The following is a 24,586-nucleotide window of genomic DNA, read 5'->3' as shown; positions in this document are numbered from 1 at the left end:
TCCCCCGGGGGCGCGGGGCGGGCGGGCTCGAGGGCGGGTCGTGATTATCTCTGAGGTGGCATCCTCTCCTCCCTGCGGCCGAGCTGGCATGTGCGGATGCCCGCTGGCCCCCGCCCGTGACGAGGGTCCTGCGGCAGGCCCCGCAGGTAAGCACATCGCCAAAGCTGTGCTGCCAGCTGGGCAGCAGGCGTTTCCTGCCCAGGTCGCGTGGAGTTCTTAAATGCTCAATGTCAGCCATCAACATGTAAAACTCGGCTATTTCACACAGAAATCCAGTCCTTTCTTGACCTCTCCTGAAAGTTCTTCCAGCTTTTCCCTGTTTAGACAAGCCAGGGTTTCCTGAGGCCCAGACGTTGCTCCCCTGTCCCACCTACCACCCAGGGCACTGGTCACAGACGGTGCTGCCTGGCCCCTGGAGGCAGTTCTGGTTTCCATGTCACGCTCACTTTGTCCTGTTGCGTTTCTGGGCTCTTTCGGGGACGCAGCTCCCAGGCAGCAAATGCCACAGCCCTTCCTCTGGGCCTGCGCAGTTGCAGAGCTGGCGGGCCCCACCCCCCCAACACCCCCAAATGCAATGTTATTTTCTGCACATGTAAATGTTGAAGCTGTCTTTGCTCTACTTCGGGTGAGCCCATGGTGGGGTGCACCGCTCATGTGGGAAGGGTTGCCCAGGAATCAGAGTGCACCCACCGGTGCAGTGTGCGGGCCTGGGGCTGGGCGGCTCTGCTCCGTCTGGAGGGAACACTCAGGAGCAGCTGATGGTTTTCAAGGCTCTTGTGGCTTTTTCAGCTTGTACCTCTCTGCCTTGAAGACAGTGTTGACTCTTACTACAACTTTCTACCCCCCTCTTTACCTTGAGAATAAAACACCAAAATACTGACTGGAGACAAACCCAGGGGTAAAACCCAGGATTTTTTTTTTTTCTTCCAAGTGACAGCAGAATCGTAGGTGTCCCAAAACATGTTTCACTCCAAAAGAGTTGCAGACTCAAAATGCCACAGGGGACCAAACGTGGCAATCCCAGAGCAGGCCCCATATGTGGGGAGAACAGATCCGGTGTTGACAATTATTCTGATTTTCAAGAAAATCTATTAAGAGAATTCTCTTAATTTTTTAATGTTGGGGACTGCATTTTATTTTATTTTAATAGAGGCATGTTTTATTTATTTATTTATTTATTTGTTTTGTTTATACATGCACTGGGTACAGTCAGAAGCGCGGGAGGGTGAGAGAATTCACCAGAGCCAGAGCGGGGAGCAGAGCAGGCAGAAGGACCGAAGTACACTGCTGAGGGGAGCAGCGGGCGACAGGAGAGGTCTGCGCGCCATGTGGGACCCTCCTCCGGTGGCCGGGGAGCAGCCGGGGATCGAACTGGCGCTGCAGAGGCTGAGGCAGCTTCGCAACCCAGCGCTCAACCGCTGCGCCACCGGGGAGGCCCGGGGACTGCATTTTAAAAAGACAACCCCGCAGCATACCTGCGGGCAGGTGCAGGGCCAGCCTTCCAGGACTTTGAGAGCGAAGGGGAGGCTGCAGGCAGGGGAACATTTTCTGGGGAAACCGTCCGGGAATCTTCCTGCAGGGCCGGGCCCCCAGCCCTTCCCGGACACCCACCCATGGCCGGCTCCAGTGAAGTGGCCTCCTTGTCTGAGCGAGTCTAAATGCAGCCTTTGTGCTCCCACTTGGGGAACCTTAGTTCTCTGGGCCCACAGGGAGCAGGAGACTGAGAGGAGGAATGTGAAGCCAGCAGGGATGCCGGAGGGCCTGGACCCAGGGGTAGCAGCTGCCCTAACCTGGAGGGAGCTGGGGATGGTCTACACAAATCCTGGTCATCACACACCTTTCCCAGGAGGGGGGCATGGGAGGTGGGAGAGTCCCCAGGCCTCACCGCTTCCTGAGTGCGTGCTTAGGGAGAGAGCCTCCCACCTGTCTTTCTGGTGTCAGGTGCAAGTCCAGGAGACAGGCCCATTAGACCTGCAGGTGCAGCCTGGCTCCCCTGGCAGTGCAAGGGCTTAGGACTGAAGCTATTTCCAGCCTCTGCAGCACGAGTTCGAGCCCCGGCCAGGGAGCAGGCCACGTGGTGCAGCAGACCAGTAGATCTGTCTGTTCTGCTCCCCCACTCTGTCTCTGGTGAGCCTCTCACCTCCCACACCTCTGGCCCGTACCCCAGCTCTTTCTTGTATGCATGAATAAATACATCTTTTTTTTTAATTAAAAAATGAAACTCAGACGCCAGAATCTTTCCACAAAATGCCTTCTCCTCCCCGGGGCCCTGCCTGGCACGGGCGGGCACGGCGGCGGCGGCAGTGCCGGGCTGGGCGATGCCCGGGCGGGGGCAGGTGCGGCGCGGCCCGGCCCCCACCCCGGAACCCTCGGAGCCGGGAACCCTGGCGGGCGGCCGCTGCGTGGGGAACGGGATCGGGAGGGACTTCCTGTGGTCCCGCCGCCTCTCCCGCGGGCCCGCCGCGCCGGCCGCCGAGGCCCCTTCCCGGCGGGCCGCCGCCGAGGGCCCCCAGGTGAGGGGGCGCTGGGGGGCGCGGGCGGGCGCCTGCGGGGCCGGCGGCGGGGCGCGGGGAGGCGGACGGCCGGGTGGGCAGAGGGGCCTGGCCGCGCGGGCGGGGGCGGGGGGCGGGGCCCGCGAGGCCGGACCCCGGGAGGGGCCGGATCGGGCGCCCCCGGGGGTGAGGCGGGGGGGCCCCTCCAGCACCTGTTCTGTCGCTCCCCGGGGAACTTGCGGCCGCGGCGACGGGACGCGCGGGCTCCAGTCCGCGGGCTTCTGCTCCGGCCGCGGCGGGGAGGCTCCCAGGAGCTTCTGCCCAAGCCGGGCCAGAGCCCCCGCCGCGCTCCGCTGCTCCCCGCGACCGGCGGCGGCTGACCCCGCGTCGGGGCTTCGGGGCGCTTGGGCGGCGCCTGGGCAACGCCGGCGGATTTTCTGCTTCTCCAGGCGCTGGTCGAAGGCGGCGAGGCTTGGATGAGGGACACACTCCGCTGCGCCTGCGAGCGCCCTGTGGACAATGTCTGCAGAGGGCAGAGGCGGCCGCGCGGCCCGGGACGAGGGGCGAGCCCAGGAGGTAGGACGGGGGTGCCGGGGAGGGAGTTTTCAGGACAGGGTGTCCAGACCCTTGGGGGCAGGTCTGGCAGACGGGGTGAAGGGGTTTGTGGTGTGATGGTGGGACGTGCCTTTCACCTGGGAAGGGATTTCTGCACACGGCTTCCGTTGCCTGGTCCTCGGAGGCTGGAGGGCGAAGGCGGGGGGCAGGGGGGCGGCCTGGGTAGGGGGCGAACAGGGAGGTGTTCTCACCAGGCAGTAGCCAGAGCGGGAGGAGGCTCTTCTCCCTCCACTCCACCCCCCTCCGCCTGGGGCCCTGTCGGGTGTCCGGGTTTGAGTCCCGGGACCTTCCTGTGCTGTTGCCGGAGGGTGTGTGTCTGTGTCATTAGTCTTGGGGTGTGGGGATCGCCCCAGTCTTGGGGTCGGGAGTCTGAGGCCGTGGCAGCCAGGTGTGTGACCCGGGGCAAGTCCCTGGCCTCTGGAAACCAGATGCCTGGTTGTAAAATGCGGATCGTGTTCCCACCTGTCCTGCCCTCTGGGCGGGCGGCTGTGAGCTCTGTCAGCTCAGCGGGAGAGGCCGTCCTCCCGCCACCGACTTTCCAGGGCCGTAAGTGCAGATACAAGTGAGGTCTCGGTTCGTCCAATTCTGCGCACACAGAACGGTCGCCGCTGCTCGGGCTCCGTGCACAGCACCTTCCCAAGGCTGACGGGCCTCCTGGTGCTCCGACGTGTCGGTGCTGCTCTGGACGTCCCCAGAGCTCCCTGCTGCAGGCAGCTTTCTCCAGAGCTGCCTGAGCGCCCCGTGCGGGAGGCAGAATGGCCGTCTCGGAGGCCGCCTGGCCTGTCTGGCTCTCAGGCGCTCCGACTCTGGCCCGAGGACCTTTCCCTTGAGGCCCTCATGGGGGGCAGGGGGCTGGGGGGACAGCAGTGAGTTCCCAACAGAACTTGGTCCAGTGAGTTCAAATCCTGGCCACATCCCACAGAGCTCCATGATGGGGCCTCTGCCGCGTCTCTGAGGCTGGGGTTGGTGTCCTGTGTCTGCTGGGCCGCAACAGCCAGAGGTCACTACCTCCAGAAACCCCAAATCCAGGGGTGGCAGGATTGCACGCCCTTCAAGGACTTGTCCCTGAGGCTGAGGCTCTTCTGGGGCCAGAACAGAGTAGGCGAGCGAAGGAGGGGAGAGACAGAAATGAGCGCTCGCTTTCCGGGAGTGCGGGACGTGGAGCTGAGGCGCCCTCCCGCCCTCCTGGCCTCCAGAGGCCCCAGCGCCCCTGGGCGGGTGGATGCAGGGGCTGGTGGATGCGTCACCTGCTCTCCGCCTGTCTTCGGGCGCCCCCTCTGAGTCTCCAGAGGACACTGGCGTGGCATCATGGGAATTAGGGCCCAACCTCGATCCTAGATGGTTTGATCTCAAGGTTTTTAACTAATTCCATCTGCAAAGACTTTTTTCCTACCAAGGTCACATTTTGAGGCTCTACTGGGGGCCCATTCAACCACTACCTTGGTTTCTTCATATACTGAAATGTGCCGTCCCCCTGCTGGGGCAGCTGGGCCTGGCTGAGGAGAGCCACTGACCCGCCGGTGCCCCCCTGGAGCTGCGCCTGGAGCTACTGTGCACCCTGGCCCACCCCGTGCCCCGGCTCCCCCCCCAGGCTCTGGGTCCTGGGCATGCGGAAGTGCTTTCCGAGTCAGAGGACGCGGTGCCCTTGGGAGTCGCTCGGGAGTCACCCCACATCAAGACGGAACCCGAGGAGCCGCTTCCTGAGGGGGCGTTTCCGGAGGATGGGGCTCAGGTAGCACGGGGCCAGGCCCCCGACCAGGTTCCCAAGGAGAAGGCACTCCTCCCGCCTGGTGCAGGTGAGGGGAGGGGGCGCGCGTGAGCTTTTTGGGGCTCACAATCCCTGGTGGGGGGCAAAGGCTGTGGCGACACCCTGACGCCTGCCCACTGCTTGTGTCCGCCCTGAGGACCTCTCTCCTCTCTCAGCCCTCCCGTCCCCCCAGGTCTCCGCCCGCGAGGGCAGGACCAGAGACCGGCACATGGCTGCGGCGCTCCTCACCGCCTGGTCCCAGGTGAGCGCCCCCGGGAGGAGCAGCCGGCCGCACCTGGGGCTGAGCGGGCTGCAGAGGGGCTCGCTGGGAGGCTGTGCTTGGCCTTGACCCCCGAGAAAGGGACGCTTGCTTCAACCCCACATGCTTTTTCTTGCCCTGAAAAGCCGCCCCGGGCGCTGTCCTGCCCCCGCTCAGAACCAGGGGCAGAGGCTCGGGAAGTGGGGGGCTCACTCTGGCACGGTGCCGCTGTGCCCCGCCCTGTCCGCGCCGACTCCGAGTGGCCTCCTGTTTCAGATGCCGGTGACCTTTGAGGACGTGGCCCTGTACCTGTCCCGGGAGGAGTGGGGGCGGCTGGACCGCGCGCAGCACAGCGTCTACAGGGACGTCCTGCAGAAGCGGAGCGGGCTGGCCTGGGGTAAGCCAGACCATCCCACCTCCCGGGGCTGAACCCCACCCCTCGTCCGTCCGGGCGGCCCAGAGCCCCCGAGGTGGAGGCCCTCCGTGTCGCTCCGCCGCACCGCCACCGCCGCCTCTGGCTTTGTGTCCGAGCACTGCGGTCAGAGCTGCTGAGCTGCTCCTTTTATTTCCTTACTGAAGTAGCCTCGTGTGGCCGCCGAGCTGGCGGTGCCCCGAGAGAGGCTGGGGACCCGCCTCATGCGCATCCCCCCAGCAGTGTCAGAGGCACCTGAGCAGAGAGCTTGGCTCTGGGGTGGCCTATTGGTGGGAAACTGGGTGTGATCCCTCCTCGGGGGCGCCGCTTCCTTGGTGTCCTCACTACCGAGTCCTCAGTTTCCAGCTCTTGTTTGTTGGCCGGGTTTTCTGTGTCCGCTCGGTCATCTATTTGCCTGTCCGCCGGCCCCATCTATTGCACGTCAGACGGAGTGGGGGCTGGGGAGTCCCACCCTCAGGTAGCCGGCCAAGATCCCACTGGCCTGGCAGCGCCCACCTCACAGCAGCCACCGGCTCACCCCCTGCTGTCTCAGGCGTGCTCCTCCGTCCCTCCCGCTGCCCAGGGCGCGGCCGGTGGGGGTTTCAGACGGGATTTACCACCGTTTGCAGCCCTTGGTGCGCCTCACGCCTGCCCCTACCTGCTTGGCCCGGTACGTCCCTTCCCACCCACGTGGCCGGATCGGGCCTGGAGGCCAGGGCCCCTCTGTGCTCGTGGTGACCCGAGTTCCTGGGGCCTTGCCCTGGGGGGCTTGGATTCGGGCCTTTGACCCTGACTTCTTGGGGGTGAGTGTCCCTCCCTCTTAGCCCAAGGCCTCCCACTTGGCCTCTCTGCCCACTACCCCCCAGGCACCCCACGCGGATGGTGCAGGTTGGGAGTGGGAGGCTGTCCAGTACCAGGCGTGGCTGGGCCCCTGTTCCAGAACTCGCCCTGCAAGGGGGTGCTGGCAGCTGACTGGCCCAGGCCTCCCTCCGTGCCTGGTGCTGGTTCAGGGAAGCAGGACCAAGCTTCCTCCTAGCCCCTGTGAGTTCTTCCTAACTAGGGGGGCTGCCCGACCCCCAGTGATGCTGGACTCCATGTGCCATTTCCTGAGCTGCGCCCGCCCCTGTTGCTCCCGGCAGCAAGGGTTTCCCCTCGGGGTGCCAGTCTGAGCGCGTCTCTCTGGGGCAGGGTTTCCCTTCAGCAGACCTTTCTGGGCTTCCCAAGTGCAGGGCAAGGGTGAGGCCTCGAGCTCGGGCCGGCCAGCAGCCGGGGAGAGAGGTACGTGGAGAGGGCGCGGGTGGGTGGGGGCGGGGGCCCGGGCAAGGGTCCTCGCTGGCCATCCCCGTGCACGCCCCGCAGCTGACCCAGCTCTGCAGACGCTGGGGCGGCCTGGCTGCCCCGCCTCTGCACTGGGCTCCGGCTTCCAGGGTTGCCCTCGGTCCTCATCCTCGTCTGCGTTTCCAGAATGCCGCGGGGCCCTTGATGAAAGCTTGTCTCTGTCTGGAACCCTCTTTCTCCAGGAGACGCCGAGGTGGGGAAGGAGGAGGACCCCCACACTCCGGCTGCCCTAGGGGATGTGGAGCCCTTCAGAAGTGGGGTGGGGAGAGCCCCAGGCGATGTCGCGCCCTGTGGTCGCCAGGCAGCCAGTGGCCAGAGCTCGGGGCCAGCCCAGGACACTGGGCAGCTGGCGCCCGCGGAGGAGAGACCACCCAGGCCCACTCCGCCGGACGCTGCGCCCCCAGAGAGACCCAGCCCCGGGGAGACAGGCACCCCGGAGAGCGGCGAGGAGGGCCTGGCCCCGGACGGCGATGCCAGCAAGAAGACCTACCGGTGCGAGCAGTGTGGCAAGGGCTTCAGCTGGCACTCGCACCTGGTGACGCACCGGCGCACGCACACGGGCGAGAAGCCCTACGCCTGCACGGACTGCGGCAAGCGCTTCGGCCGCAGCTCGCACCTCATCCAGCACCAGATCATCCACACAGGCGAGAAGCCCTACACCTGCCCCTCCTGCTGGAAGAGCTTCAGCCACCACTCGACGCTGATCCAGCACCAGCGCATCCACACGGGCGAGAAGCCCTACGTGTGCGACCGCTGCGCCAAGCGCTTCACCCGCCGCTCGGACCTGGTCACCCACCAGGGCACCCACACGGGCGCCAAGCCCCACAAGTGCCCCATCTGCAGCAAGTGCTTCACGCAGAGCTCCGCCCTGGTCACCCACCAGCGCACGCACACCGGCGTCAAGCCCTACCCGTGCCCCGAGTGCGGCAAGTGCTTCAGCCAGCGCTCCAACCTCATCGCGCACAACCGCACGCACACGGGCGAGAAGCCCTACCACTGCCTCGACTGCGGCAAGAGCTTCAGCCACAGCTCACACCTCACCGCGCACCAGCGCACCCACCGCGGCGTGCGGCCCTACTCCTGCCCGCTCTGCGGCAAGAGCTTCAGCCGCCGCTCCAACTTGCACCGGCACGAGAAGATCCACACCTCGGGGCCTAAGGCCCTGGCCATGCTGATGCTGGGGGCGGCGGGGGCTCTGGCCGCACCCCCACCGGCCCCCACCTAGGAGGCGGCCTGGCCCGGGCAGGGGGAGCAGCGTGGGGGCTGCGGGAGCTGGTGGGAGGCTGGGAAGGGAGTGGGGGAGTTGTGGCTTGGGGTGGGGCAGGGCCATCGGGAGGAGCTAGGGCGAGGCGGGGCCCCCACTCTAGCTGCAAATTAAAGGCCTTGGAATTCAAGCCACCGCCTAGAGCTCTGTCTCCTGGGCCCTGGCTGGGCGAACCATGTGTCCCAGGCATCCCTGAGTCAGCCCTTCCTGCGCCTGGGCACCCTCCTTGCCAGCTTTGACCTGGCTGCTGACCTTTCCAGAGCCTCGCAGATGCTCGGACAGGCAGAGAGCACAGAGGTTACCTTCCAAACCGGAAGCCCAGAAGCCACTTCTGAAGCTGAGCCAGGGCTGGCAGGGTGGTCTGCCGCCGCCTTCATTCCCGCCCCAGGACACCACCCTCGGAGCCCTGTACCCAACCCACGCTCGTGTCTTCCCGAGCCAGGAGTCAGGCAGAGTCAGCTCAGGGCCTCACCCTCCTGTCTCAGGCCATGCCCCCCTCTTCACTGGGCCTAGCTGCAGGCCGGTGAGGACCCCTCACGTAAAGGGACGGCTCTCCACCACAGGTCCCTTTGTGGGCTGCTGCCTGCCCCCTCCGCTGGTTCTCACCTCCTTGGCCTCTTCACACATCTCCACTTTGCCCTACCTGCCCCTGCCTTTTGTTTTTTGATGTCTCCCAGTCTTGACTTTCTGCCCTGGGACGGGGGTGGGGTGGCCTCAGCCTGTTGGTTATCTAGATCTGCAGCTGAGCTCCCGATATAACACTGACCTGCCCCTGAGGATGTCTGCATTGGGGGCTGTTGACGCCCCACCTGTCTGTGTGGATCATGGGGCCAGCAGGGCACCTGCCAGCTCCCAAGGGACACAGTGGCTGGGACAGGAGGGCAGACTGAGCATAGCAATAATAGCTGTCACGTATAAGCTGTGTGAGGCATGGGGCCAAGTGACACACACATAGGTGACCTGCCTCAGCTCTGAGCATGGGTGTCGTACACAAGCAAACAGGCTCAGAGAGGGAAGTCTATCCTGCCCAAAGTCATATGAACAGCTAAAAGCTCGGGTTTAAGTTCAGGGCTTTCCTATTGTAAAGAACACCCATATTTCAGGTACCCCAAGAGCTACCGGCTGTCTTAATCAGTGTGTGGTATTATGAGACAGGGCTGTCTGAAGAGAACGACAGTAGACTTGACCTTCAGAGGTGCTGGGCTTACATGCAGGGCTGGGGGTAAATCTTATCAGCCGCTAGGAGGGAGCTGCTGACTGCCGAGCCCAGGGCTGTGGGAGGTCCCGGTGAGGGACCTGGGGTTGGGCTGCTGGCAGGACTGGTCGAAGCAGCTGTCTCCTTGCAGGGGAGGCAGAAAGACAGACGCTTCCTCTTGTCTTCATGGCGCCAGTCTTATGCTGGCTTCAGCGTGAGGGGTGGGGGGACTCAGCTACAGCAGCCTTTTTTTTTTTTTAATAAATTTTATTTTTATATTCCCCATACAATTGCAACCCCCTTATTTTGACCCCAAACCCTCCCCTCCCCGCCCCCCATACCCCATAGAGTGTCTCTGGTTCATAGTTTGTTGATTTTGATTTTTCCTTTCTTATATTCTTTTTCCTGGTCCCTTAAGTTTTCTAGATTCCTGCTATGAGTGAGACCATCCGGTATTTTTCTTTTTCTTTCTGGCTTATTTTGTTGAGCATGATCCCTTCCAGCGCCATCCATGTTGCTGCAAACTGCATGTGTTTATCTTTTTTGAATGCCAGCAGCCTTGTTTTCTAATGACAAGTGAGAGGTGGGAAGGAGACCTGGGAAGAGGCCACCGCCAGTGGCCATCACTTGGCCGGAGCTTAGCAGGGACTACCCCTTTGCACAGTGGGCGTTTGCTTGCCATGATTTCAGTTCCCGGCCCCTGTGGTCAGCGTGTCAGGACTTGAACCACCAGGAGCCAGGGAACGAGTGAGCCCGGGAATCACTTGAAGACTTCACTCTGGCCTCTGAGGAGCTCAGAGACTTGGCAGAGTGCAGTGCGGCATGGTTCCCTGGGTCTTTGTCCACTCCTTGCTAGAGATCCATCCAGAAGCCACATTTCTGGGACAGACCTAGCCAGAGCATGTTAAGAGTGGAACTTGGCAGTTTGGAAAATATTTGACACGAGCCATTAAGACTGAGGAGACAGCTGGGGCGTGGTGCAGGGGCTGGCGTGTCGGGCTGAAAGGGGTTCCGATGGGTAGGTGGTGGGGCTTCGCGGGGAGGTCGGAGGCTGGGCTGGGGGGTGCTCTGGGTAGCAAGTGAGGAAGCTCAGAGCTGTGGCCTGCTTTTGTTATAGGGCAGCCCACATCCTTTCCCCCTAACACTTCTCCTGGCTTCTGGTCACCCTTGACGGCCCAGGTTCTTGGCACCGGAGAGGCGGGCCCGGAGGCCGTCCGCGGACCTCCACCGTCGGGAGTGGGTGATGGACGGGACGGAATGTTCCGGGCCGCGCTTCCCACTCCTCCCCTGTGCGGCCGCTGGGTCGGCCCAGGCCCCTGCAGAAGGCGCTCATGGCCCTCCTTGGGGGGGACCGGGAGCGTCGGCCTCCGCGCAGCACCGGCCTGCGCAGCGCCCCCTGCGGGGCGGCACGGCCCACCTGGCCGCCACCTTTACGCAGGCGCAGAGGCCAGGGGCTGGGTTTGCGGAGGCCCCGCCCTAGCCCTGCTCTTAGCCAATCAGTTGTTGTGGCGCAGCGAGGGGGCGGGCTCCAGCAAAACGGACCAATCGTGACTGGCGTATGTTTTGGTGTCGCCCCTGTTTTTCCCCTCCACGCCCCCAAGCCGCGCGGTTGCCCGAGTAATTTCCCGACGCTCTGGGCTTTGAAACTCGCTTTCCCATTGGAGGCCGAATCGTCCAGCGTCGGCGCTGGGCCTGTCATCGAGATGCCAAGCCTCCCGTCGTCCTAGAGAGGCACGGAAGGACGACGCGGGCGGCCTGGGCCACTTCCGGCGCGTGTGCACGGACGCTCGTGGCTGCCGGCGGGGCCCGGGGGCGTGAAGGGGCCTCGCTGCGCTCGTATTTTCCAAATGCGAGATGAAAGGCCCCGGGCCTTGCTGCACGTTGAGAAGTCAGGCCTGCAGGAGCCGGGCCGCCCTGGCCCCCGGGCCCCGGCCTCGCGGACACCGCCGAGGGGAAGGGCGGGGAGGCCGCGGACGCCGTCAGGAGCCCGGCCGCCGGAGGAGACTCCTCCGAGGGCGACCGCTTAGCCGAGACTCGAAGGATGACAAGAAGCCGTTTTACAAGGACTTGGGGGGAAGAACCTTCCAAACGAGGGACACGAGTAAAGGCCCTGCCGTGGGGTTCCGGAAGGTTCCACGGCAGCCCTGGGGGCAGGGCAGGAGCGGGCTGGAGGGCGAGACCCGGAGGGACGGGCCTGAGGCTCCTCCCCGGGCGCGGAGGCCGGTGCCGCCTGGCCCACCCCTTTCTCCCCGGGCCGCCGTGCTGTGGGGGGCGGGCTCCCTGCGGGGGTGGCCTCCGGTCACGACCACGCCGGTTTCTCTGCTCTCAGCTGATAGCTCCAGGCCAGCCTTGAAGGTACAGAAAACAACAGGTCCCGGACCAGCAGGAGTTGGGCCTAAATCTTCAGCGGGAAGAGGAAAAGGCAGCAGAGGGCCTGACTTTTGGAGTGGCTCAGGTACCCCGGGCTCCTGTGAGCGACTCAGGTCAGGGTTCCTGATGAAGTCCACCTCCCCAGGACTAGCCACTGGCCGGTCTGTCCTTGTGAGGGTGAAGAGCTCACTGCGGGCTAAGTGGCGATTGTGTTCTCTCATTTAATCTTTGGAACAACCAGGTGTAGGTAGCGAATCAGGTAAAACTCAGCTAAATTACAAATAACAGCGACCCAAAAGGACAAGGTGTTAAACAAGGAAGAAGTGTATTTCTCCCCGTGAGGTCTGCAGTGGGGCTGGAGGTCGGGGAGGCCAGCCTGACCCACAGTCATCAGGCACCCAAGTGCCCAGAGCCTGCGCTGCACGCCAACCAAGGGCCATCGCAATCCCCAAACAAGTAGGATTTAAACGTATGCTGATTTTAAATTTTTAAATCAAGTGGAAATTCCATGTACAATTTCATGTTGATAATTTGAAATTGTAGATCAACGGGACCATTTCCTAGAAAAAAGAAAAAGTTCCAAAATTTAGTCAAGAAGACAGAAATTCTGAATACTCCGTATTCCAAAGAAGAAATTATAAATAAAAATATTTTTCTGTTTTTAATGAAAAAGCTCTTAGTGAGGAGTAGTGCCAGTTGGGTAAATATTTTGATTGTCCTAGACATCCAAAAAACAGCTGCTTAAGTGTGACACCTATTTCTCATGTCACTGCTTGTGTATAAATCCAGGGTCACTTTCATGGCTCCACAGTCCACTGGAATCCAGACACTTTCCATCTTCTTTTACATCCGTGGGCATTATGCTCATCTGCCTGGTCAGTTCCTCTATCTGTGTCCTAACTCCCACTTGCAATTGGGGAAATAACAGGAAGCCACGATCCATCACTTTCTAATAAGTTGCATGCATGGCTTCAGCTCACATTACTTTGACTTCAATTTAATCACGTAGCTATACTTAGTTTCAGGAGAGGCTTGAGAAATACATTCTTTATTCTAAATGCCCATGTGTCCATTGAAAAATTCTTGCTATAGGAAGGGAAAACAAATATTGGATAATAGCTAGTAGCCTTTCTACTGTAAATGAAAATAGGTGCTCTGTAAAGTGAACATGGATATATGTCAGAGACAGACAGTAGCTACTTAATCTAAATCATTAACCAAGACAATCGTGCCTGCTGTCTTCAACTTCTTGTTGAGGGAGTTCTGGGCAATGCTATAAACTAAGAATAACAAGTATAAATTCTGAAAATAAAAATTTTGGGGGAAGAAAATGTTTACTCTTCATTATTTTTTTCAAGCTTTAATTTTTTTTTAAGATTTATTTTTATTTATACAAGAACCGGGATACAGGCCAGATGCGCTGGAGGGGGAGAGGATTCACCAGAGACAGAGCGGGGAGCAGAACAGGCAGGTTGAAGAAATACACTGCTGAGGGGAGCAGGGGGCGAGATAGGAGAGGTATTCCGCGCCATGTGGGACCCTTGCCGGCCAGCCGGGATCAAACCAGCATTGCAGAGGCTGCGGACAGCCTCACAGCGCTGTGCTCAACCACCTGCGCCACGGGGGGAGGCCCAAAGCTTTAATTTTTTAAAAAGATTTATTTATACTAAGAACAGGGTTATAAGCCAGAGGTGTGTGTGTGTGAGGATTCACCAGAGATGGGGTGGGGAGCAGAAAACAGGCGGATCTACTGAAATACACTGCTGAGGGGAGCAGCGGGGAGACAGGAGAGGTCTGCCGCACCATGTGGGTCTGCTCCCTGGCCGGGGATCATACTCGTGCTGCAGTGATTGCGGGCAGTTTCATAGGTTGCGTCCTAACCCCTTGTGTCACCCGGGAGGCCCTAATGTTATATTTCTATATGGAATTAAAAAGCATCATCCAAATAAATAAGCCACAATAGGAAAAAACTTTGTAACAGTTCAAATGGTAGCTCAATTTATTCAGCAAATACTTGAGAGCTCACTATGTGTCAGTGCTAATATATCCTTAATATATGAAAGCAAATACATTAAGAACACTCCGATTAAAAAAAAAAACCAGGATTCTTTCAATTTCTACAATTCTATATACAGGAAAGAAATATACGTGAAACATACACATGGCATAAATACGCTCACACGAGAAGATTCTAATACAGCTGTAACTCAATTCCTCTACAATATACTTCCGAGGGGGCGGGGAGCGCCGGGTCGGGGCCCCGCTAAGCTGCCCCGCGCGCCCCTCACTGACTGCATTTCCCGGGGAGCCCCGCAGGCGCGGCCCGAGAGGCTGGAAACGAGCTCCCGGGGCCGCCGCCCCCTGCGCCCTCGCCCCGGAGCGGACAGAGCCCGGGCGGAGGGGAGGGTCCGCCCCTCTCGCGGCCGGGTCAGGCGCCGTCTCTGCGCGCCGGGCCGGCTTTGGACTCCGCTCCCAGCCCTCGCGTTCCCAACAAGGGCGGAAACTAGAGAGCTAAGCGGGCCTCGCGGAGGACGGCGCCATGCTACTAGTTGACCCCGCCCGGGCCGTGGGTGTCGGCGCGCGTGACGTCGCTGCCTTCTGATTGGGAGTCCGTGAGAATGCCCTCCACTCATTGGCCATCCTTCTGGAGGAAGGCGGGTTCAGCGGCGAACGGCCTTCTGGGGGCTGTAGTTCCGAGGCGCATGCACCGCCCTGTTTCCCGAGGAGCCCCGCGCAGGCTTCCGGCGCCGGGACTGACGGCGCAGCTGGGCCGGCGGGGCGGCCGTGGGCGGTGTGTGTCCCGGGGCGGGGACCGGCGACGCGGGCCGCGGGGCTCCGAGGTCGTGCGCGGGGCTCCGGGCCCGGCCCCCGGAGGCGGAGGCCGAACGGCGCGCACACCGCTGGGGAGTGCCGGGGGGGGCCCTTGGGTCCCGGAGAGACACCGCTGGCTCCGCGCCCGAGGCTGCCGGGGACGGAGCGCGGGTCCAGGTCGGGGCCACCTTCCCGCCGGCCGCCGCCCGCCGAGCGACCCCGGTGAGTCCTGGCCTCTCCGGCCGGGCCCGCTCCGCGGGCCCCGGAGGGGAGAATGGAGCACTTCAGCGCTTAGGGTGTAGTCGGGAGGCGCGGGGAGCCGCGTGTCTCGCCCGGGGTTTGGCCGAGGAACTGGGGCCCACCCGTACGGCGGGGTTCCCGGGGCGCCCGTGAAGACAAGCTCCGTTGGGTGGGAACGCGAATCACAGCCGGTCGCGCGGTGAGGCCTCGCGTGTGTGGCCGCTCGTGCTGTACAGACGTGGTCAGCAGATGCGCGGGCCGAGTCGGGGAGGCCCGGTGGTGGGGCGCCTGTGTGTGTGTCCATAGTGAACTCCCCCTTCCACTACGATGGTTGTGTCACTTTTTGGCTGAAACAAAGGCATTCCCAAGACACGCTTCTCCGCTGTTGTGACGAGTGGCGGTGGGAGGGCCAGGTGCGCAGCCGCTCCGGCCGGTGTCTGCAGGGCCCGCTCCGGCCCGTGTGTCTTCAGGGCCCGCTCCTGCCGTGTCTGCAGGGCTGCGGTGGTCCCGTGGCCTGCAGCTAAGAGGTTTTCATAGGCTCCATCAAGTGCCCACCAGCAGGGTCTGGGCAACTCAGTAATCAAGAGCATTAATTAAACTTTGTATTGGCGTGTAAGACACACACGGACACGCACGTTGTAAATGCAGCTGGCTGAACTTTTGCGAACTGAACAAATGTGTTTCTACTATTTCTGCTGTAAAACATGAACATTTACATTAAATGGGATAAACGGAGATTATAAATACGGTCCTATCTTTAGGCCAGGTAGTGGCACCTGGGAGATTGGGGTTTCAGAGCTGAGGGTCCGGGGCTGTGTGAGCAGAGTTTTTTGCGAGAGCCTGCAAAAGGCTCCAGGCCCAAGAAAGGACAAGAGCTAGAACCTGTGGCTGTCTCTCTGGGCTGATGTTTGCTCATGTACCAACCCCCTCCCTTCTGTTTTCTCTTTTCCCAGGAGTGTGTGTCCAGATGCAGGTCCAGCTGCCACCAGGGATTCCTCAGGGAGACTGAAAGGCTGGTGCCCTGGCCCAGGTTGAGGCCAACTAGCCTGAGCCTGGGGAATGGCAGCCCCCCTGGACCCTCAGGACCAGGCCTCTGGGGAGGGAGAAGGGCTTCTGATCGTCAAGGTGGAAGATTCCTCCTGGGAGCAGGACTCGGCCCAGCAAGAGGACAGCAAGGATGCTGAGGCCTGCCGCCAGCGCTTCCGGCAGTTCTGCTATGGGGATGCAGGCGGGCCCCATGAGGCCTTCAGCCAGCTCTGGGAGCTCTGCTGCCGCTGGCTGAGGCCCGAGGCACGCTCCACGGAGCAGATCCTGGAGCTGCTGGTGCTGGAGCAGTTCCTGAGCGTGCTTCCGGAGGGCATCCAAGACTGGGTGCGGGACCGGTGTCCAGGGAGTGGTGAGGAGGCTGTCGCCTTGGTAGAGGATCTGCAGATACAGCCTGGGAAAGCCTGGCCGCAGGTGAGGGGCGCCTTCCGCTTCCAGGGGCACCTCGATGGCACTGGGCTGAGAAGAGCTTGGCTGTCCCCGTGGGGACAAGTCCTGGGGGTTTGGAGGACAGTCAGTGGGAGCAGGTCCCAGCCCTGGTGGCCCTTCTGAAAGATCACTAGGTCCAGACGACTCTGGCCCTGAGGTGGCTTGGAGGGCGGCAGGGGCTGAGCGGGCACATTCCCGGCAGGCAGCTTGTAGCTCCGTGCACAGCTGCCAACGTTCACTCGTGTTCTGCTCTTGGCCAGGCCCTGGTGATACAGTGACACGCATAATGAGAGCGCCACAGGGGGTATGAGAAGGTAGAGCTGGCCAGTGAACCCTGTTGTCTTGGGGTGGGGGTGGGCCTTGAATCCTTGACACTGGAAGCATCTGGGGAGGTGCTAAGGAGTGGCTGGGGTGAGGTTCTGCCCTTGACAGGAAGGTCTCCCCGGACCCTCCTTGCTGGCTACCTCCATGGTTCTGGCCTTTGGGGGCTGCTTCTGCCTCCTGCTTGATGGGGGCGTGTCCTTGGGCTCACAGCACTGCTAGTGTCTCATGCTCACCGGGACTTTCTTGGGTCCCCTGCAGCGCTCATGCCCCATACCCCAGCATCCTGAGGAATGTGTCCTGTGTCTCCTCCCTAGGGATTAAACTCTGTCTGCTCCGTCTGGTCTCGGTGCTGACGAGCATGTTGTGGTTCCTGCGCAGGACGTGCCCTCAGAGGATGTGGAACCCGAGGCTACAGTCCAGGGATCCCAGGCCAGGGGGCTTCCCCCAAAGGTGGGGGCACGAAGCTGGCTGCCCATCCCCTGGGAACAGCAAGGCTGTGGCGGTGAGTAAGCCTGGAGGCCGCCGTGCAGTGGGGCTGGGCTGGCTGCTCCCAGGCCTCGCGCAGGCCCGCAGGAAGGTGCCTCTGAGAGGCGCGGGGAGCGTGTGCCTGTGGCTGAGTGTGCACACGGGGGTGCATGCCATCTTGCCCCCAGCCCGGGCTGGCCTCTGAGGCTTCATTCTTATCCTGCAGCCCAGCTCCCTGCTCTTCTTAAAGAGGGGAGCACCAGAGAGACTGCGGACGTCTGCTTTGCCTCCGGGGTCCATGTGAGTTACGCGTCCCTTCGTTCCCTCGGAGGCCCTACGTGCGCTGAGCCCGCAAGCGGTCTTGCCTGCTCATCAAGCCTCTTCTTCCCTGGGGGCCCTGCTGGACCCATCTGGTCCCCTTCCCTGTACCCTGCGGTCCCTGTGTGGCCGCCTGGGGAGGGCAACCCAGGGCTGACTCTCTCCCCTCATCCCAGGGACCCCTGACCTCTGGCGACATCCCCTTCTATTTCTCTCGGGAAGAATGGGCTTCCCTGGACCCGGCGCAGAGGGACCTCTTCTGGGACATAAAGCGGGAGAACTCCCGGCACGTGGCCCAGGGTAAGCGGCGGCGCGGGCGGCTCCTTGAGCTGTGGGCGGAGCCTCCTGGGGGGCCCAGCAGCGGACAGCGGGCCCAGGCAGGCTGCACGCCCTCCCCCGTCCCGGGGGGCTCCTCGGTCCCCCTTCCCACCCCACCCTCTGCTGCCCCGGGTCCTGCCTGTGCCGCGGGTCCGCCTGTTTCACGCGAGGGGGCCACGCGCCAGCACTCGTGCGCGCGGACGGGCTCTCCTGGGATCCCGGGGGCCTGGGGCCAGGTCGGGAGACGCTGGAGGCGGGGCTGGGACTGGGTCCAGATGGGGCTTGCGAGGCCCCTCGGCTGCCGGTGAACACACCTGGGTCCTGCCGGGAGGCGGCCACGCGCAGGGGACAGGTCCCCCCAGGATTTGGGGATCCGCTCATTCAAGCTGCTTGACCCGAGGGGCTGGGTTAGGATCTGCCGGCCCAGCCTGGCCATGAGTCTGGAGGACACGAGCTGGGGGCACGTTGTGGCTCCGGGCTTCTGAGAGCAGAGTGGGCGTTTGGCCAGTTTACAGAGGGCGAATCCGGTCCGTCCTGGTGGCTGAGCAGCCAGGCCTGGCGCTGCCCTTTGCCCCCCAGGGAGGAGCCCGCCTGGGCCGCGGGGCATGACCACCTGGCTCCTCCGGCTTTTCTTCTTGTCCCCATTTGCTGGAAGTCTCCGCGGCTTGGGTCTGCAGGGTCCGAAAGCCCCGGCGTTCCCCGGCCCCTTCTGAGGCTCCTCTTTGCTTGCAGGTTCCGGGCTCGGGAGCCAAAGCCCCAGGAGGCCGCTGGAGGAGGCTGGGACGGTGCTCCCGGGCCAGGCCGGCGCCGGCCGGCTGGGGCCCTGGAGCCTGGAGGGGGCCGGCGCCTGGGCCGGGGCGGTGCGGCCAGGGGCGCCCGTGGGGCGCGTGGGGGTGCGGCGGGGGCGGCCGCCCACGCGCCGCCGGCAGTTCCGGGACCTGGCGTCGGAGAAGCCGCACGGCTGCGGCCAGTGCGGGAAGCGCTTCCGCTGGGGCTCGGACCTGGCGCGCCACCAGCGCACGCACACGGGCGAGAAGCCGCACAAGTGCCCCGAGTGCGACAAGAGCTTCCGCAGCTCCTCGGACCTGGCGCGCCACCAGGGCGTGCACACGGGCCAGAAGCCCTTCTCCTGCTCCGAGTGCGGCAAGAGCTTCAGCCGCGGCGCCTACCTGGCCGACCACCAGCGCATCCACACCGGCGAGAAGCCCTTCGCCTGCGGCGACTGCGGCAAGAGCTTCTCGCTGCGCTCCTACCTGCTGGACCACCGGCGCGTGCACACCGGCGAGCGGCCCTTCGGCTGCGGCGAGTGCGACAAGAGCTTCAAGCAGCGCGCCCACCTCATCGCGCACCAGAGCCTGCACGCCAAGATGGCGCAGCCCGTGGGCTGAGGCCCCGCACCCGCAGACCCACCCGTCAGCCCCAGGACCCGGACGGGCATCCCTCTGACCTCCTGGCCACTCCTCCGCTGCGGGGTCTCTGGCCTCTGACCCCCTGGAGCGCGGCTGTTAGGAGTGGGGGCTCTGGGAGGGGTCCCTGCCCTGAGCCCCGGCTGTTTCCAGCCTCCTCCAGCAGCCCACGGGCAGGTCCTTTGTCCTGCCACCCTGTGCCTGGTGGCGGGGCGGGAGACAAGCCTGAACGCTGGGCACCGCGGGGACGGCAGCCGCCCTAGGAGGTCCTGGCATGGCCCGTGGCGTTCGGGCCCCCCTTTCCAGGCCATCACCCCTCTGCCCTGTCCTGGCGACGGGGCAGCTGCCCGTGCCCACGGAGTCCCTGAGCATACCCTGTGCCAGCCTGGCGAGGGGGGTGCGGCTCCGGGGGCGGGAGGCCGACGACAGACCAAGAGCTGGGCGGGAGAGGCCGGCTGCTCCTGCCCTGGCGGCCTGGGCTCACGGCACTTAACACTAGCGCTCGGCCGCGGCCTGTCCCAGCACAGCCCTCCGCCGCTCGCCCGCGCTGCCTCGTGGGGGCCGTGTCGGCCGCGGAGCAGCACCGACAGGGACAGGCCACGGCCCCCAAAGGAGCTCGCCCAGCCGACTCCCCAAGTTTGAAAGAAACAGAATAAGGGTTCAAATAAAAGTGCAAACTTCCTCCAGGCTGTTCTGTTCTTCGGGTGGCTGCTGGCGGGGGAGAGACCTGGGATTCCTGCCCCTCGGCCTCCGGGCTGGTGTCCTGAGGGCGGGTGATGCTGGGCGCCACCGGGTGGCCATCGTTGGCTTCCAGGGCAACTGGAAGGGCAGCCGGGAGCCTTGGGACTCTGGTCCTGGCCCACCGGGTCTGCCCTGGTCTGCTGGCCGCTTGCTTTGTGACAGCGGGTGGGAAGACGGGGCGCTGGCCGCCCCGGGGTGAAGGGAGGCCGTGGCTTGGGGCTGGGTGACTGGTCCGGGTGGTAGTAAACTGCTTCCTGGGGACACGGAACACCAAGCGGCTCCTGTGCTGAAATCCCCAGGGACTGCTAAGTCACAAAGGGCCCTCTCGGTCCCCTCTCAGCCCGCGGCACCCGTGCCCTGTGGCTCCAGGCCGGGGCCTGCGGAGCTCAGAGTTGGGTCAGAGCACCTGCCACCCGCTGCGTCCTGCCCAGCTCGCCTGGGGGGGCCATGGCCTGCCTGAGGAGCAGTGTGGCCGGGATACGATGTTCTGTCCCTCCGTGCCAGTCTCTGCCCCCGGCCCTTCATCAACCAGCTCCCCATTTAGCATTTCATCCTGAGGTCTCGCTGTGGACGGTTGCCCCAGGGGCTCTCCGCCTGGGGGTGCCCCTCACCCCCCCGGGCGCGTGTGCGGGGCTGCCGTGTGCGTGCTGCGCGTGAGCGAGCAGGGCGGGAGGCAGGGACATTTCCTGGCGGTGGCTTGCCCAGAAGGAAGCCACCGGGGCGTAACAAGATCGGATGGGAGGTGGGCCAGGGGCTAAGAATAGCGCTGGGCGCAAGCCCCTGGCTCAGGTGGGGGTGACACCCTCCAGGAAGCAGCCCGTGGGTCAGGGAGCAGAGCAGGGTCCAGGCCATTGGAGCCGGGACCCAGGGCTCAGGGGAGGGGGCAGAGTTCGGCTCAGCTGATAAACCGAGCTGATAGGAGCAGCTCAGGGACAGGGCAAGGGTGAGGACCCAGGGCGACGGCACCCGGGCCGGGAGGGGAGCTCCCATGGCCTTCCTGGTGGCCGGGACCCTGCAGATGGCCGCGCAGGCGGCCGACACGAGAGAGAGCCTGCGGAGAAAGGTGGGGGGAGGCGAGGCCGGACCCACCCGCTCCTGGCTCCCGGCTGAGCCCACCCCCAGCTCTGGCCTTGCCTCCTCAGGGCGTGTACAACCTGCAGGGGCCCCGCGTGGCCCTGATACTCAGCACCCCAGGGGCGTCAGCCTCCACAGTGGCCACCCTGGACGCCACATTCCGGGCCCTGGGCTGTGAGCGCTGCCGGAGGAGGGAGGCTTCCGCGCAGGTGAGTGCCGGCCCTGCCTTCTGCCCTCTGCCCCCCACCCCCCCCCCCCCCGCCCTCAGTGCCTCTCTTGCACCAGGGCTTCCTGGGGGAGCTGGCCACGTTCCGGGAGCAGCTGGATGCTCGCGGGGACCCTGTGGGCTGTGCCCTAGTGGCTTTGGTGGCCCCCAGTGGGCAGCTGAAGCAGCCTAGGCCGCTGGTCCAGGAGTTGAGTCGTTGCAGGATCTTGTGGGGTCGCCCCAAGGTCTTCCTGCTGCTCTCCAGTGCTCCCGGGGGTGAGTGGGCCCCCAGGGGCCCCTGCTGGTGGGACAAGGCCACGGCGGGCGGGGTGGGTGGGAGGTTGAGACCCTCCCGCAGGCCAGCGCGTTGCTTCCCCACCCAGCTGCCCCAGAGTCCGGAGCCTTCCTCACCCACCTGGGCCAGCTGTGCGGCCGTGCTCCTCGGGGGTGCCTGCAGCAGCTGCTCACCGAGGTACCCCTCCCCTGCCTCTGTGCTCACCAGACGCTGTGCCAGTCGGGTGCCTGCACACCCACCCCACAGACATGTCTGCATGTGTGGCGTCACTTCCCATGCCCCCACACCTCCTCTAGCCCACTCGGGGTCCCCAGGCACTCCCACTGCCACATCGCTCCAGAGCTGTGCCCCATTTGCCCCTCTGCTTGGCAGGCCCTCCCTGGTGTCCTGGCCAGCCTCAGGCAGGCTCTTCCACGAGCTCTGAGTCCAGCCGTGTGCTCTACCAGCCCCGCTCACACTCGCCCGGGCGGTGACCGCCTGTCAGATGGCTAGTCCTGGGGTCGGGGCTAGGGATGATTCGGGTCTGGTCTGGCTCAGAGGCCTCATGGGGGCTTCACTCCCCGGAGCTGGGACCGAGCAGACATCCTGATGGTCTACGCAGCCATAGAGGGTAAGGTCATGGCCTCGGGACGCAGTCACACCAGCCCAGCTTCCTGGCCAGGAGCTGAGGGGCTCCAGGGGCAGCCGGGGCCTGGGGATTGGGATGCAGGGGCAACCCCCCCAACTGCTGAGGCCCCCTTCCTTTGTTGTTTACCACGCGATGCAGCACAGCTCTGATGAGGGCGGGATGTGCCCCCTCCACTTCCTCCAGGACCGGGAGCAGGACAGTTGGGTCCGCTCTGGGGCCTGCCTGGGCCCAGCACACCCGCCCCCTGAACTCAGGACCACTCCCCCCACCCCCAAGTGCCTTATCTCTTTCTCTGTCTCTTTTTTTTTTTTTTTAAGATTTATTTATTTAGACAAGAACCGGGGTACAGGCCAGAAGCGCGGGAGGGTGAGAGGATTCACCAGAGCCAGAGCGGGGAGCAGAACAGGCAGACTGACGAAATACACTGCTGAGGGGAGCAGGGGGCGGCAGGAGAGGTCTGCTGCCATGTGGGATTCTCGCCGGCCGGCCGGGATTGAACGGGCGCTGCAGAGGCTGCGGACAGCTTCACAGCGCAGCGCTCAACCGCCTGCGCCACCAGGGAGTCCCCCTTTCTCTGTCTCTTCCTCCCTCCATTCTCCCAAGGAGTTGGGAGCAGCCATGAGCCTGGCCACGCTGTTCCCTGGAGCCAGGGTCCTGACGCCTCCCCCCCGCGCCCCCTTGCACCCCTGGAGCAGTCCCTTGAAGGGTCCTCCGGCTCCCCCTCCCCAGGTCTTCTGCAGGGCGGCTGAGGAGTCTTCAGGGGCCACACCCTGCCCATTTTTTCGGAGCTCCTTGCGGGGTAGGCTGTGCCTGCAGGATGAGGAACCTTGGGGACCAGAGGTGAGGGGACAGGGCGGGGGTCCCTGTGGCAGCAAGGCTGAGTGGGACAGAGGCTCACGGAGACCCAAGGTGGGGGAGGCGAGAAGCTGGGAGGGCCCCAAACCCCTGACCGCTCTCTGCAGCCAGCACCCAGCCCTGGCCCGCAGTACGACCTGTCGGGGGCCAAGGCTGCCCTCCTCCTGGCCGTGATCAGAGGCCGGCCCGGGGCGGAGCGTGACGTGGTGGCCCTGGGAGGCCTGTGCCGGGCCCTGGGCTTCAAGACCACCCTGAGGACAGATCCTCCGGCCCAGGTAAGGGGCAGCTCAGGACTCCTGGTGCTGCTCAGTAGGGGGGGATCCCTGCCCCGAGGGCCCTGGGTGTACCTCACCGGCAGGACGTGCATCCTCAAGTCCAGTCCAGTCCACCGCCACTGCACGCACTGGGAACCCGCGACCCTGCCTCTGGAAGCGAGGCCCCCGGCTCCTGCGGCCTCTGCGCAGCTTGTCCCTCTGCACCCCGACTCAGGCCCCAGCCAGGCCCTTGGGCTTTCCCCAGAGGGTGTGTTTCCTGCCCGGACAAATGTCGCTGCACTGCCTCCCTCCCTGTGTCCTGCTCTGTGGCATAGCTTGCCCTCCAGCGCTGGGGACCAGTTGCAGAGGCTGCACCCGCCTGTCCCCTCCAGGGAGGCCACGCCAGGCCTGCAAGCAGGGGCGCAGCGAAAGACTTCCTTCCTGGGATCGACTGGCGGGAGGTGGGAGGCCGGGGGGGGGGGGGGGGCTGGAGAAGGCCCCGGGGAGACAGTGGCCCTGGGCCAGGCCTCAATGTCTTTCCCACTTCAGGCTTTCCAGGAGGAGTTGGCCCAGTTCCGGGAGCGGCTGGACACCCATCGGGGCCCCGTGAACTGTGCTCTTGTGGCACTGATGGCCCACGGGGGGCCTCAGGGGCAGCTGCTGGGGGCTGATGGGCAGGAGGTGCAGTCAGAGGTGCTGGTGCAGGAGCTGAGCCAGTGCAGGGCCCTGCGGGGCTGCCCCAAGATCTTCTTGCTTCAGGCTTGTCGCGGGGGTGAGCCGGACTTGGGGCCCTCTCCGGAGACCCAGCTGTGTCGCTTTCCTCAACCAGCCTCCCCAACCCCCTCTCCACTTCCTCCAGAAGCCCCAGACCAGGCCTTGCCCGCCCCTCCCCCTCCCTCTCCCAGAGGTCAAGTCCATGAACTTGAGCACCCTGAAAGGTTCTGCTCTGGAGCTCTGAGGGTTGGGTCTGGACCGTAGAGGCGCCCCAGGTGTCCGCTGAGTGACAGCACCTGCCTGACCCTCCATCCTCAGGACACAGGGATGCCGGCATGGCCCCCTCGGTGCTCCCCTGGTCCTGGCCCTGGCTGCGGTCACTGCCTGCCACCCCCTCGCATGCCGACGTCCTCCAGGTCTATGTTGATGCCCCAGGTGGGTCTGTGTGCCCGCGGTGCCCTGGGCTCGGGCAGGGGCCATGGGGTGTGTCCGCCGGGCTTAAGGGAGCAAAAGACTTGCTAGTGCAGCAGCCCTTGAAAACGGGGGCCTCTGGCCCGCTGAGCCTCAGATCGCCCTGCAGTCAGGAGGTGAAATAGCTTTTTTGAGGTCTCGGGACTGGTAAGGGGCAGGGCTGAGATGGACTTCTGACCTGTCCTTCTTGCCTGATACTCTTTCTGCAAAAAGGAGCCAGTGGGGGACCCTGGGCTGGTGGGGTCCAGGATGCTGTCAGTGGGACTGGCCCCTCTTGCAGGTGGCTCCCCTGGAGGCTTCAC

General features: G+C 63.8%; 2 protein-coding genes across 4 annotated transcripts; both read left to right on the top strand.

The window, feature by feature from the left end:
- Positions 1–2,475: 2,475 nt before the first annotated feature.
- On the top strand, positions 2,476–8,127 carry ZNF205 (zinc finger protein 205). Of its 3 annotated transcripts, XM_037507737.1 has the most exons (7): positions 2,476–2,513; positions 2,942–3,068; positions 4,699–4,903; positions 5,031–5,116; positions 5,390–5,510; positions 6,714–6,803; positions 7,046–8,127. In XM_037507737.1, the coding sequence occupies exons 2-7, from the start codon at positions 3,012–3,014 to the stop codon at positions 8,086–8,088; spliced, it is 1,602 nt and encodes a 533-aa protein (XP_037363634.1). In that variant the 5' UTR covers positions 2,476–2,513; positions 2,942–3,011; the 3' UTR covers positions 8,089–8,127. The 3 variants fall into 3 exon arrangements, with proteins under 3 accessions (XP_037363634.1, XP_037363637.1, XP_037363636.1); XM_037507740.1 differs by lacking the exon at positions 6,714–6,803; XM_037507739.2 differs by lacking the exon at positions 2,476–2,513 and having other exon boundaries at positions 2,907–3,068.
- A 6,512-nt stretch (positions 8,128–14,639) lies between these two features.
- Positions 14,640–19,865, top strand: ZNF213 (zinc finger protein 213). The gene is made up of 6 exons (XM_037507736.2): positions 14,640–14,725; positions 15,697–16,201; positions 16,919–17,042; positions 17,232–17,305; positions 17,500–17,623; positions 18,374–19,865. Exons 2-6 carry the CDS (start codon positions 15,803–15,805, stop codon positions 19,027–19,029), a joined length of 1,377 nt encoding a protein of 458 aa, XP_037363633.1. The 5' UTR covers positions 14,640–14,725; positions 15,697–15,802; the 3' UTR covers positions 19,030–19,865.
- Positions 19,866–24,586: the final 4,721 nt, after the last annotated feature.

This window comes from Talpa occidentalis, unplaced genomic scaffold (assembly GCF_014898055.3).
Source record: "Talpa occidentalis isolate TD23 unplaced genomic scaffold, MPIMG_talOcc4v2.1 talOcc4.12, whole genome shotgun sequence".
Taxonomy (NCBI): Eukaryota; Metazoa; Chordata; class Mammalia; order Eulipotyphla; family Talpidae; genus Talpa; species Talpa occidentalis.
The sequence above is the reverse complement of the archived record's forward strand: the minus strand, read 5'-3'. Positions and strand labels throughout refer to the sequence as shown.